Source organism: Cetorhinus maximus, chromosome 8, assembly GCF_964194155.1.
Source record: "Cetorhinus maximus chromosome 8, sCetMax3.hap1.1, whole genome shotgun sequence".
NCBI lineage: Eukaryota > Metazoa > Chordata > Chondrichthyes > Lamniformes > Cetorhinidae > Cetorhinus > Cetorhinus maximus.
In genome coordinates this window covers 74895618-74916352 of record NC_135886.1, presented here as the reverse complement: position 1 = coordinate 74916352, position 20735 = coordinate 74895618, and the positions used below count along the sequence as shown (strand labels likewise).

Genomic DNA, 20735 nt, shown 5'->3' with positions numbered 1-20735 from the left:
TTTAATGCGTGCATGCATGGCTGCCCAGTGAACAAGCTGGCTGCACACAGCAAACAGAGGTTAGTGAGAACATTGGTTGTATGGAACAGCTTGGGGTAAGAAAGAGACACGACGTTTCAAAGGTGGAAACACAAATTGGCAGTGACAGGCCGGGTTATCGAAGCATGACATTTCTATTTCCACACTTGTCATGTTTATAGGGGTAACGTTATTAAGTTAAGTCAATTACAGCTGGATTTTGCATTTTGTACAATAGATTCTTATTGCTAGCTGCCAGATTAAAAAATGCTGAAAAGGAATTAATTGTGTAGTGTAGCTAGGCCTGATAGAAGAAGGAAACGTAAATGTAAAATTATAAAGGAATTTGATGATTTATGCAAAGGAACTCTTTATTTAACCTGAAGTACACAGCTTATAAAATGAGAAAAAATATAAAGATAAAATGCAGATGAAATTTCTTTAAAATCCATTGATTTCAAAGTCAGGTGTTCACCAGTACAAAATCTTTGAGCAAAATATAATTGGATTTCAAAAAGACGTGAAACCCATTCCTGAAATATATATAAGCTCTAAAAAAAAATGCAGCACATCATCTTGGGCGTATAATTGCATCCACCACCAAGCAGACCTTTTCCATAATTAGATCCATATGTTCATCATGCAACTCCAGCCTTTGAGGGATGGAGATAGAAAAAACCAAAATAGCTGGCAGTATACAGTTACAGCCTTCATCCACTAGCCATTGGCATCAGAACATTGTGGGGAATTTGCCCATAATTTCCTGATTTATATGGGCAGTGAATAGGGCTCCCCACTTAGCATGTACATTTGTAAAATTGACCCTTATATCTGCTATTCTATGCTCACAATATGCATTGATGAAATATCACCAAAAGTTACAATAAATGGACAAATATTTGCACGCACAGCTTCTTCTGGCGAGGAAGGCACACAGCTGTCAGTTCTGTAATCCAATGCAATGGAGTTCTATTTGGATCCTTGAACTTGCACATGATTTCTATGGCACAAAGTTCCACAAAATGTTCCTTTCTGTAAATTGCTAAAACTGAATAGCGTATGGAAGAATTTAGGATAAACATCAAACACACACACACAGTTCTGAATTCACAGCATTCTTTGAATACTTTACAAATTCTCCTCATGTTATATGTTGCAGCTTGGTGCAAAAGAAGCTTTCGCAGTTTCCAAGCCACATTGTTTTGTATTCTTTAAGCCACTAGATGTCAGCATTAGAGACCATTAAACAGCGAATATAACGATCCACCTCAGTCTTCAGTAGGAGGGCTCTGTTTGCTCCTCAGTGGTGCTTAATTCAGAATGTTCCTGTACGTTCTCCAAATTCTCTGAACTTTCATAGCAGCCTGAATCCCGTGGAATATCACACAGAGGAGCTGAGCTTGACAGTTGTGCATCAGTATTATCTCCTTGCTCTTCTGTCTCGCTTCCTGCTGTAAAACAAACACACCCATATAATATGGACATGGACTGAGTGGTTGTGCTACAATATTAGTAAAGGGGATTCAGGACATGTAATTTCAAACCAGTGCAAATGTATTCTTAAAATAGTATCAGACGTGTTGGTGAAGAACATTTCCCAGAGGTTTTCTCCATTGCCTTTAGTAGTTTTCCTTTGAGAGCCCCATATAAAAGTAAATTGTTGTTTTTCCAATCTCTGCTATCTTTAGCTTATTATTCACATCCTTGATCAAACTGCTGGTGTTAGTTATAAAACATGATGTGAATCAATACAGTATTAAAGTGTCAATTACAAAAAGTGGATTAAATCAAAGCACACTGCATGGTGTTAGACACAAATGGAATGGATCAATACAGGGATTAATAGAAATTATTAATAAAACATCACACCATTACTTTTGAGAGTTTATACTTCGTGCCAACTTACTGTTATGTGGGTTAAGATTTCATTAAGGAAAATTTTTGGAAATAGCTCTAGGATGTTGAATGTTAGACTCCACTTTTTTTGTGATCTAAAGATATTTAAATATAAGTGTTTGTCCCTTTGGTTTATCCATACATTATCGAGGGTTATTTGGGGTAAGTGTAGTATAGTGGGACTAATTTTTTTAATGCATTCACAGGATGTGGGCTTCACTGGCTGGGCCAGCATTTATTGCCCATCCCTAGTTGCCCTGAGAAGGTGGTGGTGAGCTGCTTTCTTGAACCGTTACAGCCCATGTAGTGTAGGTACACCCTCAGTGCTGTTAGGGAGGGAGTTCCAGGATTTTAACCCAACGGCAGTGAAGGAACGGTGATATATTTCCAAGTCAAGATGGTGAGTGACTTGGAAGGGAACTTCCAGGTGGTGGTGTTTCCACCTATCTGCTGCCCTTGTCCTTCTAGATGGTCTTGGTCATGAGTTTGGAAGGTGCTGTTTAAGGAGTCTTGGTGAATTCCTGCAGTACATCTTGCAGATGGTACCCGCTGCTACTGTGCATCGGTGGTGTAAGGAGTAAATGTTTGTGGATGTGGTGCCAATCGTGCAGGCTGCTTTGTCCTGGATGGTGTCAAGTTTCTTGAGTGTTGTGGGAGCTGCACTCATCCAGGCAAGTGGGGAGTATTCCATTACACTCCTGACTTGTGCCTTGTAGATGGTGGACAGGCTTTGGGGAGTCAGGAGGTGAATTACTGTTTGCAGGGTTCCTAGCCTCTGACCTGCTCTTGTAGCCACATTATTTATATGGCTAGTCCTGTTCAGTTTCTGGTCAATGGTAACCCCCAGGATGTTGATGGTGGGGGATTCAGTGATGTTCAATGGCATTACCATTTAGGGGCGATGGTTAGATTCTCTCTTGTTGGAGATGGCTATTGCCCGACACTTGAGTGGCGCGAATGTTATTTGCCACTTGTCAGCCCAAGCCTGGATATTGTCTAGGTCTTGCTGCATTTGGGCATGGACTGCTTCCATGAGCAATTGGATTACTCTTTCCAAAAGCAAACATAATAGGCAAAATGTCTTCCTTCTGTCCTATATGATTCTGTTCTTGGACCTGGTCAATGCATGGGAAGCGTTGAGTATAATAGTTCAAATGTGATTGAACGGTTGAATCCAGAAGGAAATATGAATTGGTACTTGAATTGTTTGTGAATGGAATCTGTTCACTTCAAAATTCATCTTGCTTTTGTGCTGCATTCACTTCAGAAGCAAACTCGTTTCGATTTAACTCAGGAACAGAATGAGATACTGCACCAGGTTTACTTAAATTAAATGTACGTTTGTGCCAGATTGAGGTTGGATTGAAAATGAATTTGGGGAATAATATGTTATAATGTTAAGTTAGCATCAACTTGGTTAAATTATTGAGACACTTGCTCTGAGTCAGAAGATTATGGATTTAAACTTCACTTTAGGATCTAAATACAGAATCTACATAAACTCCAGTGTAGTACGAAAAGTGCAGAAAATAAAGTGTCGGAAATACTGTGGCAGCATCTGTGGAGAGAGAGACCGAGTTAATGTTTTGGGTCAAATATGACTCTTCGGAGTTGAAGTTAGATAGTAATGTGATGGGTTTTGTGCTGTCAATAGGGAGGAGGGGGAGGAAGAACAAAATGGAAGGTCTGGGATAGGAGACCAAGCTGTGAGCAGGGAGTACAGTACACTAAATTGAAAGTGTAATTAAATCGCTGCTTCACTTGGAAGGAGGGTGTGGAGCCTTGGATGTTGAGGAGAGAGAAGGTAAAAGGACCAGTGTTACCTCCTGCGATTGCATGGAAAGGGGCAACGTGTTGGCTGTGATTGAGAGTAGACCAGGGTTTTGCAGAAGGAAAGGCCCCTTCGAAATTCTGACAGGGGAGGGAAGGTGTGGTGTAATGGGTTAATAGAATAGATATACTAATGAGTGATGTAGACTATGATGTATCTGTGACATCAGTAGCCATGTGCTAGAGATTCTGCACAGCAGACAGGCAGCATCCCGATGTGCTTACTCAGTAACCCACCTTGTATATATTGTACATAGTTAGCGCAAATAAACTAATTTTAAGTAACTGAGTCGGGCTACAATCCCTCTTAAGATCCTCGTCCATCAAACAGGTGGAGATGGTATTTGGTGGTGGGACATCATGCTGGAAATGGCGAAGGATGATCCTTTGAATATGGGGGCAGGGAGTGGAATCCTCAGTTGAGGAAAAAGAAAGACCTGTCTTTCAAAGCCATAAACCCATCACATTTCTACCTTTTTTCAGTTCTGAAAAACTCATATTTGACTCGACCTTAGCTCAGTTTCTCACTCTTAAGATGGTGCCAGACTGCTGAGTATTTCCAGCATTTTGTTTTTATTTCAGATTTTCAGCATCTGCAGTATTTTGCTTTTATACTAAGGAAGTGCCTTTTTGGTGGTGGTGTTCTTCTATATTAAACGCTAAACTAGGGCCATGTTGGGTAATTTAACATTGGCAATATTTAGGAAAGATCAGGGAATGCTGTTCTGGCCAACATTCTTTTCTCAACCAAAAACCTCAAAACTAATGAATTTGTCTTTATTTCATTTGCTTTGTAAAACTCTACAGTGTATGTACTTGGCTATTGTGTTTGTCTGCATAACAATAACGAACGGTTTAATGAATGTGAGGCATTTTAGAAAATCTAAGTCCCAGATTTGAACTGCAGGTTGTGCTGAATTAGCCAATCTAGGCGAGGCAATAATGGAAGCACTACAATTAAACTAGGTGGGTAGAAGTTTCAACTTCAACAGGGGCATAAAACAAACAGTATTTCATCAGCTGCCCATCACACACCCCTATTTTTCCTCACCATTGACTTCATAGAAGTTATCTCTACTCCCATTACCCACAGTCTTGGTTATCTACTTGCTTATTATTCATAATCTGCTCAATTTTTGTGAGAGTCAAAGGCTTCATTTTACGTGTTTTGATTATTTATAGCTCTTGGGTTCTTTATTCAGACGAGCATATCATTGTTATGTGGACATCTGGTCAAATTTACTATCTGATATTTAACCTTGGGTAAAAGAACCAGCACGAGTCAGGTCTTTGGGTTTGCCATTCTAGCACTGATTGATCCACCAGTGTTATTTCCAGGAAAATCTCTTTTGTAAAATGAAAAATATTGACCTTATTAGCAGCTGCTGGTAACTTGACTTTTTTAATGTGCATATAGAGCAAGCAGAAGCTAAAACCTTGGTGTAAAATGAAATATAAATGGTTCAGGATTTTCTGCCCATTCCCATTGTGGAAAATAATTGAAGTTTCAAGGCACCATATATATGCTGCCTGGCATTGGTACCTCTGTTCTGTGGGTTCCAGTTTAATGGCTCATTTTCAGCCCTTTTCTTTTGGCTGCAGATACAATGTAATCCACTTACTGTCATAGTCCATGAGGAGTTCAGCAGCTGTGAGTAATTTGGCTCTCTGCTCAGGGTCTAGGATATTGAGTTCATTCAGATGTGTCTCTTTCAGCTCTTTGAAGTCATCCAGGGTCTGGTAACCATTAAGCAACAAAGTGGAGGTATGCTCCTGTTCCAGAGGCAAACCAACACCCAGCATTTTAACACCAGTTAATATGAACTGAACTGATTAAAAGTAAGTCACCATATAAAAGCATTTAAGCAACACCTTGTCTTTAAATAACATGCCTTAGAAAAATGAAGTAAAAATTTTTGTATGCAAACCAACAAAATAGTGATAAAGTAGAAATAGGATGTTATCAACAAATTTCTTTCAGTAATTTCATGTGCACATAACCTACTTGCCATTAAAAGGTACTTTCTCACAATGAAACACAGAAACCATCTTAGCATTAACACGAGTTACCTTTGCAGTGTAGTTATGTAAAAAAAGCAACATCTGCATCAGAAACATCTCAAAAACAGTAATGATACGTGTTCTTGTGTTGGTTTGGGAAGGAATGTTGGTTGACAGATCGGGCATTGTTTCTTTTAAATTTCTTACCTGAATAACTGCATTTATAACAGTGTAGCATTCCCTCATTTGTAATAGAGTGTCAGCACTCCTGTATGTTCAAAGGACATAGACTTTGGTTCCATGGACAAATGGCTTAATCAATCACTGCCAGAAATCAATCACTGCCAGATAAGGTTGCATCACAAAAGCCATTATCAGGTTCTGCTCTCCCCTGTCAACACTGCTCACTGTTCCAGGATCATCCTAGAAGGCAGAGGTAAACCTAGCTTCTCTTCATTATATCTTGTTAAACTACAGTCTCTTGCCACCTCCACCCTTGCCTCCAGCAAATGCAAAAAGCTTATGGGCTTCAGTGTCACAAAGTTTGAGACCATCTGTTCAGCTACCTCTGCTTCCTCCACCCCAAACCCATTGGATCAAACTTGCCCAAGGGTTTTCCCCCACCCTAGTCCGAAGCTAGCATCTTTCTTTCCTTTCTCCCCTCAGGCCTAGGGGCACAGCTAGTTCTGGAGCACAAATCTTTAGTAAATTGTCGAGATATTGTCAGGGCCCATAGCCTTTGCAGTATTGTGACTTCAGCTGTTTCTGTATTTCTCTTGTAGCCTCGGTATTTATATGACTACTCCATTCAGCTTCTGGTCAAAGGTAACTCCTAGGATGTTGGTAGTGGGGGAGTCAGCAATGATAATGTCATTGAATGACAAGGGGTGATGGTTAGATTCTCTTGTTTGAGAGGGCAGCAGATAGATGGGAACACCACCTAGAAGTTCTCCTCCAAGTCACTCACCATCCTGACTTGGAAATATATCACTGTTCCTTCACTGTCGCTGGGTCAAAATCCTGGAACTCTCTAACAGCACTGCGGGTGTACCCACACCACATGGACCGCAGCAGTTCAAGAAGGCAGCTCACCACCACCTTCTCAAGGTCAAATAGGAATGGGCAGTAAATGCTGGCCCAGCCAGCGAAGCACTTATCCCATGAATGAATTTTAAAGGGGCAGGCAGATTGTTGAGAATGAGGTCAAGTATGTTGTTCCCTCTTGTTTGTTACCTCACCACCTGCCGCAAACCAGTCTAGCTGCTATGTGCTTAGGTCTCAGTCAGCTTGGTCAGTAGTGGTGTTACAGAGCCACTCTTGGTGATAGACATTGAAGTCTCCCACCCAGGTTAGATATTGAACCTTCAGTGTTTCCTCCAAGTGGTGTTCAACATGGAGGAGCACTGATTCAATGGAGAGGGGGTGGCGCAGTGGTATTGTCACTGGACTGGTATTCTAGAGACCCAGGGTAATGCTTTGGGGACCAAGGTTTGAAGCCCACCACAGCAGATGGTGAAATTTGAATTCAATAAATAATCTAGAATTGAAAGTCTGAGGATGGCCACAAAACCATTGCTGATTGTCGTAAAAGCCCATTTGGTTCACTAATGTCCTTAGGGGAAGGAAATCTATCCTTGCCTGGCCTACATGTGACTTCAAACCCACAGCCATGTGGTTGGCTCTTAAAATGCCCTCTGAATAATTAGGAATGGGCATCCCATGAACGAAAGAAAAATTAATTCATCAGCTGAGGGAGGGCGGTACATGGTAATCAGCAGGAGGCTACCTTGCCTATGTTTGACCTGATGCCATGAGACTTCATGGGGCCGGAGTCAATGTTGAGGACTCCCAGGGCAACGGCCTCCTGACTGTATACCACTGTGCCACCACCTCTGCTGGGTCTATCCTGCTGAAGGAACAACACATACCCAGGGATGTATGGTAATGATGGTGTCTTGGACATTGTCTGCAAGATATGTTTCTGTGAGTATGACTATGTCAGGCTGTTTGACTAGTCACTAGGCCCCAGATGTTCATAAGGAGGACTCTGCAGGTTCGACAGACTGAGTTTGTTGTTGTCATTTCCGGTGCCTAGGTTGATGCCAGGTGATCTGTCCAGTTCCATTCCTTTTTGACTTTTTAGTGGTTGATACAACTGAGTAGCTTGCTAGGCCATTTCAGAGGGCAATTAAGAGTCAACCACATTGCTGTGCATCTGGAGTCACATGTAGGCCAGACCAGGTAAGGATGACAGATTTCCTTCCCTAAAGGACATTAGTGAACCTGATGGGTTTTCACAGCAATCAACAATGGTTTCATGGTCGTTGTTGGACTTTGAATTCAATAAAAATCTGGAATTAAATTTCACCATCTGTCATGGGTGGAATTTGAATCCACATCCCAGAGCATTGCCCTGGGTCTCTGGATTAACAGTCCAGCGGCAATACCGCATATCACGGATATCTTGATATCACATGGAGTGTATTGAATTGGTTGAAGATTGCCATCTGTGATGCTGGGACTTCAGTCGGAAGTTGAGATGGATTATCCACTTGGCACTTCTGGCTTAAGATGGTTGCAAATACTTCAGCCTTTATATTTTGCGCTGATGTGCTTGGCTCCCCTATCATTGAGAATGGGGTATTTGTGGAACTTCTCCTCCAGTGAGTTGTTCAATTGTCCACCACCATTCACAACTGGATATGGTAGGACTGCAGAGCTTTGATCTGATCCATTGATTGTGGGATCGCTTAGTTCTGTCTATCGCATGCTGCTTCCACTGTTTGACATGCAAGTAGTCCTGTGTTGAACTTCACCATGTTGACACCTCCTCTTTAGGCTTGCCTAGTGCTGCTCCTGAGCATTCTCCTGCACTCTTCATTGAACAGGACTTAGTCCTTATGAAGACAATGTGCTGGTCTGGCAGATGCATCCTTTCGGACTCGGCCAGCTCGGTCCGTAGCGGTGCCACCGAGCCACTCTTGGTGTTGGACAGTGAAGTTCCCCACCAAGAGTACATTCCGTGTCCTTGCCCCCTTCATTGCTGCTTCCAAGTGATGTTCAACATGGAGCATTGATTCGTCAGCTGAGGGAGTACCGTGGGTGATGATCAGTAGGAGATTTCCTTGCCCACATTTGACCTGATGCCATGAGACTTCATGCGGTCTGGAGTCAAGTTTGAGGACTCCCACTGAAACTCCATCCCGCCTGTATGCTGCTGCGCTGCCACCCCTGGGCCTGCCCTGCCATTGGACAGGACACAATTGGTGATGGAGGAAGTCTGGGACATTGTAAGATATGATTCCCTGAGTATGACTGTCAGGTTGTTGCTTGACTAGTTTGTGGGACAGCTCTTCCAATTTTGGCACAAGCCCCTAGATGTTAGTAAGGAGGACTTTGCAAGGGCAACAGGGCTGGATGTCCCATTATCTAAGTCGATGTTGAGCGGTGCGTCAATTTTATTTCTTTTTGACTTTTCTGTAGTGGTTTTGTGCAATGGTTTACTAGGCAGCTAAGAGTCATGCACATTGTTGGAGTCACATGTAAGCCAGACCAGGTAAGTGAACCAGATGGGTTTCATGACACCATTACTGACACTAGCTTTCAGTTCTTGATTTCATTTTAATTAAATGAATTAACTAATTAATTGAATTCAATTTTCAATAGCTGTGCCATATTAGCCTCTGGATTACTAGTCCAGTGGCATTACCACTACACCACCATCTCCTCTGCTGTCCAGCTGGGTAGGAGTGCTCTCACCTGGTTCCATTTTTTCCAGAGAATCATCTGCAATGGCTTCTCTTCTCATTCATGCACAGTTACTTTTGAATTGCCCTAAGGATCTATCTTTGGGCCCTCTTATTTCTCATCTGCACATTGCTCCTTGGTGATGTCTGAAAACAAAACATCTGTTTCCACATGTGCACTGACATGGGCTCCATCTCACCACCTCTCTCGACATCTCCATTCTCTCTATTTGCTCTGCTTGTACAATATCCAGTAGTGGATGAACAGAAATGTCTTCAAATTAGTTATTGATAAGACCGGAACCGTCATTAAATAATGAACATGCTACCATTAACCATATCAATGTGTTGTAATACTTGACTCAAATAAAACAATTCCCCTGCATCTTAATCCAATGCAGGCTTTGCTGGGGTCATTTCATTTCACAGCCTCTTATTTGCATTTGAGAAGACAATGTCAAAGCTAACTTATTAGCTTCTTAATGACCTGTTGTTTCAGCACCCTTTTTTTGACTTGTGGGAATACACTATGGTGGAATTGTCCTGGATTTGCTCTAAATACAGTAGCGGGCATGAAAAATGACATTTTATCCACTGGCTGCAATGGCGGGTTTTCACACTCTATCGTCCACTTCCCACCTCATTGATTATGCAGCCACAGGAAACACACCGTCTCGCTGGCGGGTGGCCTCTGAATCGTCCGCTATTCTGTTACATCACCGTTTCATCACTCCAGGTGCCATATTTAAACTGGAGCCACGTGCACAGTTCAATGCTTGCAGCCCAGGACTGTTCCAGTGAAGATGTGGCCCTGAAAGCCAAGAAGAGTTCAGTGACCCATCACTGGGATGCCTTTTGGAGGCCCACCGTGATATCCCCTACCCCTGCTCTGGCCATCAGAGATCCAGCAACCTCACCATTCTGGCTCAGGAGGTGGTGGCAGTGGCGGTCAGTGCTAACGTTGCACAGAAGAGGTTAGCTATCCAGTGATGAATGATCTCATCTGTGCTGCCAGGGTGAGGCAACCATCACATTACTCTAAACTCTCTCATTCATAAGCCCATCACACATTCACTGGCATCTTACTCTCTGCCAGCTCAAGGGACTCTCTCGCTCTCTCATCTCCATCCGGCCTGATCTCCTCTGGAGACTGTCTCCTCAGCCCTCGCCCTTTTGAAGCCACTTGCACAGATCAACATGTGCCTCCAGACACCCTCTGGGATACCTCCTTCCCCAGTACAGCCCTCCCCCTGCAGCTTCTTCCCTTGCCTGCAGCCACTTCTCTCCCTTCCCCAGGCAAACCATAGCTCTGCAGCCATTGAAAAGCCACCCTGCCTTACAACTGGTCCGGTAGGTGATGTATTGCTGCCTGAAAGGCCTGGCGCTGATGATAGTGTCCTGCCCGGAGCAAGGTAGGCAAACGAACCTCGAAGTCCTGGGTGAAGTGCAGCTCGCCAGGTGCATGTTGCTTATGTACAGCTGTGAAACGTGGGCATGCAATCACTCCAACGTGTCTGGATGATCTATTGTGAGGGGATGATTCTGGTGAGCAGGGCTTACAATGAGATGCTAAAGTATTGATATTAGGTTTCTGACATCAGCTGGAAACATGGCCTGCCATTGACTGGTGGAGTGGACAATTGCAAACTGGTTTCGTGACGGTGTAAAACTGATTTTTGACCTTCTCGCCATATTGTCTGCTCAATGCCTGCTGTGAAACTCGCCACCAATGGGCCCGGATAATTCCACCCTATGTTTTGAAACTGCCATTAAGGCAACTTTTTATTCTTCCAAATCCTTTCAGTGGGAAAAACACCCCTTTAAATATAACATAGGTGTCCTGTTTCACAGGAAACATTGCAGTTTGACATTAAAAGAAAACCAGTAGTAGTATCACAACCTGGAAGATAAGCTTCTTGCATCATAATAAACAGCTATGCAGTTCCAGGATAAGTTTGCACTCTATTTTCAGGCTCAATATCATAGAATGCATTTATGGGCAATCTTAAGAGGCAGTTTTATGATTCAACAACTCTGATTTATTCCAAATGTTTTTCCCTAAGTATCGCTTTGGTTGTTTTTTATGGATTCAAACCACACTCAGGTGTTCACATAATTTTGACCTGACACTTCAATGCCATACTGAGGGAGCACTGTGTTATTCAAGACTCTCCCTCAGATGACATGATGAACCTGTTAGTTCCAGTGTTTGAGGTAGATGTTGAAAATTCCATGGCAGTATTCAAAGAAGAGCAGTAATTTTTCCTGGTTTCCTGGCCTAAATTCCCTTCTCAATCAGTGTTTTTTTCCCCCATATATTGTTTGAATTATTGCCATAGTACAAGAGACTTATTACATGTGATGGTTCTAATTTTTCAACTCGTTATCTACTGTAGCCCCTTAACCCTGCCCTTGCTTCATATCCTTAGTTTTGCCTTCTCAAATACTTAGCCAATTATCTCTTAAATGAGTTAAGCTTTCTGCCCCAGCAGCCATTGTGGTAAAGCAATTCCTGTTCTAATAATTTAGTGTGAACAATTCTTATTTCCCCATAATAGTGATAATCCTGAGTCTATGTCCATTTTTTAATCATTGGACATGCAGAAATCAGTTAGCTTGTTGTGACCTTTGAAACCTATATCAGACATTCTTGCAGGAAGTATACAGTTTTTAGTTTGTGAAGATGGTAACGTCAGCCCTGAGAGGAGTCCTGCTGAGCTGAACTGATTTTTTTTGTTTAATTTAAGGAAAAGCAAATAACTTTCAGTCCACACACTTTTTCTTTTGTCATATTCCACTTGTATTTAGAGATATTATATGTGAAATTAGAATCCAAATTGGAATGGACTGCATCTCCAGCAATGGACAAATTGGTACAAGTACTACCTGGTAAATTGCACAAGGTCATACAAATCAGAAGGTTCCAGGTTCAATTTCTGATTTGTACTGAATTGGATGGAGCAATAGTTGGGGTAATACAATTAAACCGCAGTGTTATTCAGGAATGGAAGAAAAGTCAACCAAAACTCAGCTGCCTCCTCCCAATGGCAGAGTCTGCCCCTGTACTGGTGCAGGTGGAGCAGTCTTTGGTGGGGTCCCCCCTCAGTCTCCAACACCCAGACAACATCAGTCAAGAGGATCTGAGCAGTCAAAGCAAAGAAACGATATGCCTGCTACTAGCTTGGCTGAAGCCACAAAGGAGGTAGAAAATTGAAGAGAAAACCTTGGTAGTTTCAAAAGGCCATCTATGCACTTGGGTGTTTGAAAAAATGCAATGTTGTGAAATTTCCTTCCATAAGCACAATCTCTCAGTTTGTTACTTTGCTTCACTTTCCCATGTTGCCAATTCTTGGTTGCTGAGTGGCAACTCACCTTTTCAGTTACTTGTGCAGGAATGGAAAGATGTGAATTGACAGGGACCAATGAGGGGATGTGCAATGGGTGAATCGTTGGCTACAGGACTGTTCTGCATTAATTGTATTTGTGGCCATTGGATATAATGGTTACATTGGTCCAGTGGCAGTTTGCAAATATTCCTGTTTGATTTGTGGATGTGTGCAGTCAATGCCCTGCACCTATGGGAAACCAGCTAGAGATGCAGACCTAAATGCCCACTCATTCTATGTAGCATCATCATAGGCGATGCTGCTGGCCCTGGTAAATGATCCATTGACCTGCCTTATGCATTTATGTGCATCTGATTTGGGAGACCCTGAATATATCTCTGGTGGTGAGGCCGGTCATCTCTCTTACAGCCACTGGTAATGCATGGCTACCAGGTCTAGAAGGTAGTAGCAGAGGCAGATGACTACTATCACCTGGTGTGACATATTGAGCCTGTGGAAAACCGCCTAGAGATCAAACTGACTGTTTGCCTGTACACCTTGATATACAGGTAGTGTCCCCTGCAAGCTTGACCTGCCTGCTTCTTTCTCCTCCACCCCCCACCCCCCACTATTATTCCGTGTCTCCGAACGCTCTTTGCTCTGCTGACCATCTGCAGGCCTCTCCACGGTAAGTTTTTGTTGCTGCCAATGATCACCTTGCCCCAATTTTGAAGTCCAATCTAAGGTAGCTATGGCACCACCAATTCTAACCTTGAGACTCAAAAGTGCACAAATTGGCCTCTCAACAAACCCTTTCTCAGTTGGAGGTAAGGGGAGTACTGAGTATTTGTTTATGTCTTTTGCCTGTCTTTTTGAATCCCATGGATTGCCTTTGATTCTTTTTGCCTTGGTTTCAATGACACCATTTCAGGAGACCCAGGAAACTAGTGTGTGTGCTGTTAAATTTAAATGCCATTTAAAATATTGTTGGAATATGTTCACTTAAATGTTCAAATCACTAACCTGCCATTCTGGGCAGAGTTACACGGAAAAGTGAAGGTGTCTGAGGTAAACCCAGAAGGCAACATGTTAAAGCTGACTTCCGGATGTGTCGATATTTTTTAATCAATTTAACTCCACCTGCATACGCCCTTCATTGTTAAAATGTACCCTTTAGTGTTTACTCTTGCACGTGAATATGTAATGTGTCTCACCTGTAGATTAATCCGGTCCAATAACTCTTGCAGGGTCTTGGGTTTGGGCCGTTTGCTCTTGGTGAACAACCTTGATCTCCTTGGTTGTTCTACTTCATTTGGTAGAATATCGACATAGATAAATTTAAAGGATCCTACTTTGTTTTTTAGCATGCCAGTCCATGTACCTACTGGTGGCTTCTCAATGATGTCTATGATATCTCCTTTCTGTTAGTAAGGAGAAAATAGGTTAAAGTTTTGAAACAAGGTTAAAGATACATAACATTTCGGAATCTTGAACAAGAGCAATTGGCCCCTGTCATTTCCTTAGCATCTATACACGAATGCATGTTTAGACTGCAATATTTCCAACCATCTTTTTATATCTTCATGCAATACCGAACTATACTATCAAAATGGTTGAGTACAATTCTGAGGTTTTTATGTTGAAGTGTTCTATTCCTTATACTTCTGTGCTCTGTCATAAAGACACTACAGCAGTAAACGAACCTTGGAGGTAGTGCAGAGAAGGACTACATGATTGCTCCACAGTATCAATAGACTAAGTTTATCAAGAAAAGCAAAGAAATATAGTCAGATTCTGACAGGTGAAATGAAAGGCACATGGCTAATAAGGGAATTAATGGATGCATGCAGCAAAATACATATTCTATGTACTCATTCCAAATTCTGCCCCACCTCTCCTCTCTGTCCATTGGTATGGCAGAAAGTTCCAGAGATACTTGCCTGAATTCTCTTTTGAACTGTTAGATTAATATTGTGTATTCTTAATTTTAGAACAGTTATTTTTATTAATTTCTGCCAGTGCCAGCTGTAGGCACACTCTCCTTTACAGCTGTAATCCTTGTTCCCAATCCCTGCTCCTTACCCCCAATGCTTTTCTCACTGCTCGTCACTGTTTCAGTTTCAATTCATACTTGCACTGCTACTTCACTGCAGTGGACCCTGTGCTGGGGAAATGCTTGATGCAGTGTGGAATACCTTAATCAAGAATTCTAGCCCATGACACACAGCACGGGGTCTTTTCTCAGATAAAACACCAGCATCAAGTACGAGCTGAAGCTCAGACTGGCAGTGAGATAAACGTCAATGCGCAGAGGGGCATGAAACTAACCATTGTAATGTGAGCTCATGCTGTATTTACTGATTTGCTATTCACATTTGCTATGAACAGTTTTCATTGCACCCTACCCCACCTCGCCCCATCCTGCTCACCACCACCCAGGCCCCCAAGACAGGTGGGAGTCATTGTCCTGTCATCAGTGAGCCTTCTGTCGCTGGTGATCAGTTTTTGTTGTAAAGACTTCCAGTAGTTGCTTAAAGCCTCCTCCAAGGATCCTTTGTAATTTTTCCATTTCTATCTTAGTTTTTCCCTTTATAAAGCCTGTTATCCACCATACTGCTAATGCTGTTCTTGAGCCAGCAATTAATAGGTGGGTGAGACTGATATGGGATAATTCATCCTCTATTTAGCATTTCCCACTGATGGTACAGTATAAACCAGCATCCTCCTAGTTAGGAGAACATTAGGGTAGGAATCAGTGCATTGCACTAATATATTGTTCTGAAGATAATGGGCAGTTTTGCAAATTGCAATGTGAATGCCAGGATGTTCCCACCTGTAGCTGCCATTACTGACCCTGCCAAAGTTTGTGGGCACGGATGGCAAGGCAATGGATAACAGGCTTTTGTTGACAGGGTTGTACATCTGGGGAATGCCCAATCATAAGAGGCCAGAGTGCTGCATAAGTGTCTGGTTGGGGAAGGGTGGAGGGATATTGGGCTTGCCAAAGCTTTCTGTACAAAGAAAATGACAGCCCCTCCCAGTACCTTTTTGTATGGGGGGTCACTCACTTAAGAATAAAAAAAAGCCTCATCTTCATGGGTTCAGGCTCCAGTCCTGGACTGGATCTCCTTTCCAGGGCCATAGGTGCCTATAATCCTCTACTATCCTTGGCCTATTACAGCAGATGCACAGGAACTCCCAACAGTTGGTACCCAGGTAAGAGGCAGATGGAGGTTCTGCTCCTTACTGAACCCACAAACTCCTGTCCAAGACTGGAACTCAGTATATTCAGTATAAGCAGAATTTGCTGCTCTTCTGCTGTAGCAATAGCAGGAATCCATTGGAAAGGCTGCACCATTTTGGCACCCAAATTATGAGCTAAAAAGCACATGGATTATAATCAAGTGCATTAAAAAGAGAGTTTGGACACCAACCAGTTCCCTTTTCATAACATTGGTTGTGGAAAAATTGAACTTTCTGAAATTATTTTTGGTGTCATCTGTTATAATCAGTAATATTTCTGTTTAAATAAAATGAAGTAAAACATTGATTCCCTGCCAACATGACTGCTCAGCTGTGCATGGTTAAAATCTTTCCATCATCTACATTGTCCAGATACATTGATGTATTTTCCTGTATTATGATTTCAATAAGTATTATGCTCCTAAACACTGAACTATAGGGAGCAGCAGACTTACCTTGAGTTTTAAAGACTCTATATCATAAGGACTTGGGGTGAAATCTGTGTGGACCCTGGCACGGCCACAGAATGGTCCAAGGTAAGGAGGAGGAAGGTTGTCCATCTGCAAGCTGTCCCTATTGCTGAATTCTGAATCTGGGGTGCAAGGATCTCCACCTGTTTAAGAATGCTATACTTTAATCTCGTGTCAGCACAGTGCAAGTCGATGAGAAAACAAACATGTTACATTAGGCACTTCATGAAAGTCTCTGCAAATGCATGTATTGGGTTTTAATTCAAATGTTTTGAGGAAGCTCGCATTGGTTGATGCCTGCCTGTAGCACAAGCCTGTCCATAATTCAATCCTTCATTTGCAACTTAACTCCAAAACCAATAAGTTGGATGGGGTGAGAAATTAAATGTCAAACTATGATGCTATTGGTCTTTTGAGGGTAAGAAAATTATCACAAAACACACTGGCGAACTGTCAACGTGTGCCATCATTACCCCTCTAAAACTGACTGCAACTTAAGGATTTAGTGCAAGTACAGACTAACAGGGAAGTTCTGAAGTTGCAGTCTGTCACTCATTGTACTGGCATAGACTTGCTTGAGCCCAACCTCTTCCACCATAGAGCTAGTAATCATTGAAATCAGTTAATGTGATGAGAAGCTCCACTCTCCTACTCTCATCACTTTTAGAAACTCCATAAACAGTTAAATCTTGTTCAGTGAGGTGTACCTGGAATTTTAATGATGATCTGAGTGATAACTTTTCCTGAACAACAGATCAGATGACTCAAAAAATGATTTTATATTTGTAGTGTTTTTAAATTTTGCCATTAAAATTAATTACTAGATTTTTAAACATTTTAAGATTTTAAAAAATGTCTTTTAACAATATTTCAGCTACCTTCACCCTATGAGTATGTCCCAGTATTTCTTTTGCTGCATTTTAAATTTTTGAAAAGTGACTTGATTTTTGTGGTTTTCATTTCTTGGTTGGCACTCTCTGAGAATTCTTTAATAAAGTTGGCTGTTTTTGCAACTTGATGACATCACTGCAGCTCTACGCTGGGAATCCCCATTAAAGAATGCTACAATCTTCTGCATAGTAGCAATGGTAACTTTTTCAAGTGTGTCAAGTGGAAGAAGGTGCCTGCTGTCCCACTCTCTCAACTGCTTTCACATGATCACAGATGCAAGGAGGATTTAAGATGTCTGTGGAGCTTGGCAGCTGCAGTAGATGGCCAGTGAAGGATGTTTCTTTGCTGTCTACCAAAGGGTTGCTGATCATGGTTTATGCCATGATTTCATTTATGGGGCAAGGAGTGAGGTAGGCCCCAAGAACTACCTTGGCTAGTACGGAGATTGAACCCATGCTATTGACGATATTCAGCACCACGCACTTAGCCAGTTGAGCTAGCTGGTCCACATGTGGTGATCTGCATGACGAGAGAAAGTAAAGTTCTTGCCATAGAGATAGTTAAATCTCTGAGCAGCTTCCTTCAAGGCCCAGTGGGAAGCACCCTTTCTTTGCCACAGATCACAAGCCATTAGGGTAATGTGGGTGCATTAGGAGAAATATATAGCATCAGACTTGTAAGCTAAGTCAAATATGACAAACCAATGATCATAGAATGGTTATAGCACAATGGGAGGCCATTTGGCCTGACATGTTTGTGCTGTTTCTCTGAGGGAATTTACCTAGTGTCACTCCCCTGCCTTTTCCATGTCGCCCTGCAAATCTTCTCCCTTCAGATAAATATCTAATTCTCTTTTGAAAGCCACGATTGGATCTGCTTCCACCACACTTTCAAGCAGTGCATTCCAGATCCTAACTTGTCGCTATGTTAAAAAAGAAAATTTTTCCTCATGTTGCTTCTTTAGCCAATCACCTAAAGTTGATGTCCTCTGGTTCTGAACCCTTCCACTAGCGGGAACAGTCACAGAATCACAGTGCAGAAGAGGCCCTTCGGCCCATCGAGTGAAAGTGTTTCTCTATCGACTCTGTCCAGGCCCCTCAATTTTGAAAACCTCCATCCAATCTCTTCTCAACCTCCTTTTCTCCAAAACAGACCCAGCATTCTTTAATTGGAAAATAAAAATGGTTCATGGGATATGGCATCACTGACTAGGCCTGCATCTGTTGCCCATTCCAAATTGTCCTTGAGAAGGTGCTGGTGTGCCATCTTGGACTGCTGCAGTCTATGTGGTGTAGGTGCACCCACAGTGCTATTGGGGAGGGAGTTCCAGGATTTTTACTCACAGTGAAGGAACAGTGATATATTTCCAAGTCACGATGGTGTGTGGTTTGGAGGGGAACTTCAAGGTGGTGCTGTTCCCATGTGTCTGCTGCTCGTGTCCTTCTAGATGGTAGCAGTCGTGGGTTTGGAAGGTACTGCTTAAGGAACCTTGGTAAGTTCCTGCAGTGCATCTTGCAGATGGTACACACTGAAACTGTGCACCTGTGGTGGAGGGAGTGAATGTTTATGGGTGGGGTGCCAATCAAGTGGGCTACTTTATCCTGGAAAGTGTCGAGCTTTGAGTATTGTTGGAGCAGCACTCATCTAGGCAATTGGAGAGTATTCCATCACACTCCTGACTTGTGCCTTGTAGATGGCGGACAGGCTTCGGGGAGTCAGAAGGTGGGTTACTCATTGCGGGATTCCTAGCCTCTGACCTGCCCTTGTAGCCATAATATTTACATGGTTAGTTCAGTTTAGTTTTTGGCCAATGGTAACCATCAGGATGTTAGCGAAGGATTCAGCAATGGTAATGTCATTGAATGTCAAGGGATGATGGTTAAATTCTCTCTTGTTGAAGATGGTCATTGCCTGGCACTTGTGTGCTTCTGCATCTGAGTCGCAAATGGTGCTGAATATTGTACAATCATCAGCAAACATCGCATTTCTGACCTTATGATGGAAGGAAGGTCATCGATAAAGCAGCTGAAGATGATTGGGCCTAGGATACTACCTTGAGGAATTCCTGCAATTAAGTCCTGATGCAATGATGACTGACCTCCAACAATTGCAACCATCTTCCTTTGTGCTAGGTATCACTCCAAGGTAGTGGCATAGTGGTCTTGTCACTAGACTAGCATTCCAGAGACCCAGGGTAATGCTCTGGGGACCAGGGTTCGAATCCCACCACAGCAGATGGCGAAATTTGAATTCAATAAAATTCTGGAATCATTGCCGATTGTCATTTTAAAGAAAATAAAACAACCCATCTGGTTCACTAATGTCCTTTTTAGGGAAGGAAATCTGCTGTTCTTACCCGGTCTGGCCTACATGTGACTCCAGATCCACAGCAATGCGGTTGACTCTTAAATGCCCTGTGAACAAGGGCAATTGGGGATGGGCAATAAATGCTGGCCTAGCCAGCGATGCCCACATCCCATGAATGAATATTTTTTAAAAAGCAGAGTTTTCCCCTTAATTCTCATTGACTCCAGTTTTGCTAGGGCTCCTTGATGTCACATTCGGTCAAGTCATCATCGCAAATGATTCAGCCTTATCTTTTGTGCTGATGTGCTGGGCTCCTCCATCATTGAGTATGGGGTGATTTGTGGAGCTGCCTCCTCCAGTGAGCTGTTTAATTATCCACCACCATTCGTTATTGGATGTGGCAGGACTGGAGAGCTTAGATCTGATCTGTTGGTTGTGGGATTGTTTAGTTCTGTCTATCACTTGTGCTTATGCTGCTAGACCTGTGTTATAGCTTCACCAGGTTGAGACCTCATTTTTAGGTATGCTTGGTGTTGCTCCTGGCATGCCCTCCTGCACTCTTCAATGAACCAGAGTTGATCCCATGGCTTGGGGGTGGGGGTGGGGGTTATGCCAAACCATGAGATTACAGATTGTTGTTGAATACAATTCTGCTGCTGTTGATGGTCCACATTGCCTTATGAATGCCCAGTCTTGAGTTGTTAGATCTGTTCTAAATCTATCCCATTTAGCACGGTGGTCATGCCACACAACACGATGGAGGGTATCCTCAATGTGAAGACCAGACTTCGTCTCCGCAGCAATGCTGTCATGGACAGATGCATCTGCAGCAGGCAGATTGGTGGGAATGAGGTCAAGTATGTTTTTCCCTCTTGTTCGTTCCTTCACCACCTGTCGCAGACCTAGTCCAGCAACTATGCCCTTTAGGACTTGGCCAGCTCGGTGAGTAGTGGTGCTACAGAGCCACTCTTGGTGATGGATGTTGAAGTCTCCCACCCAGAGTACAT

The 20735-nt window shown here is 42.7% G+C and overlaps 1 protein-coding gene across 2 annotated transcripts in view; it reads right to left on the bottom strand.

Annotated features, from left to right (window-relative positions):
* Positions 1-371: 371 nt before the first annotated feature.
* sash3 (SAM and SH3 domain containing 3) overlaps positions 372-20735 on the bottom strand; it is an 85965-nt gene continuing 65601 nt past the window's right edge. Inside the window, exons 5-8 of one of the 2 annotated variants that reach the window (XM_078547062.1) lie at positions 16516-16673; positions 14032-14238; positions 5367-5517; positions 372-1466 (exon numbers count right to left, since the gene is read on the bottom strand). In XM_078547062.1, the coding sequence (XP_078403188.1) occupies positions 1294-1466; positions 5367-5517; positions 14032-14238; positions 16516-16673 (689 nt within the window). In that variant the 3' untranslated portion in view covers positions 372-1293. Of the gene's footprint in view, positions 1470-5366; positions 5518-14031; positions 14239-16515; positions 16674-20735 lie in introns of both variants that reach the window. The other variant, XM_078547061.1, reaches the window with a different exon arrangement.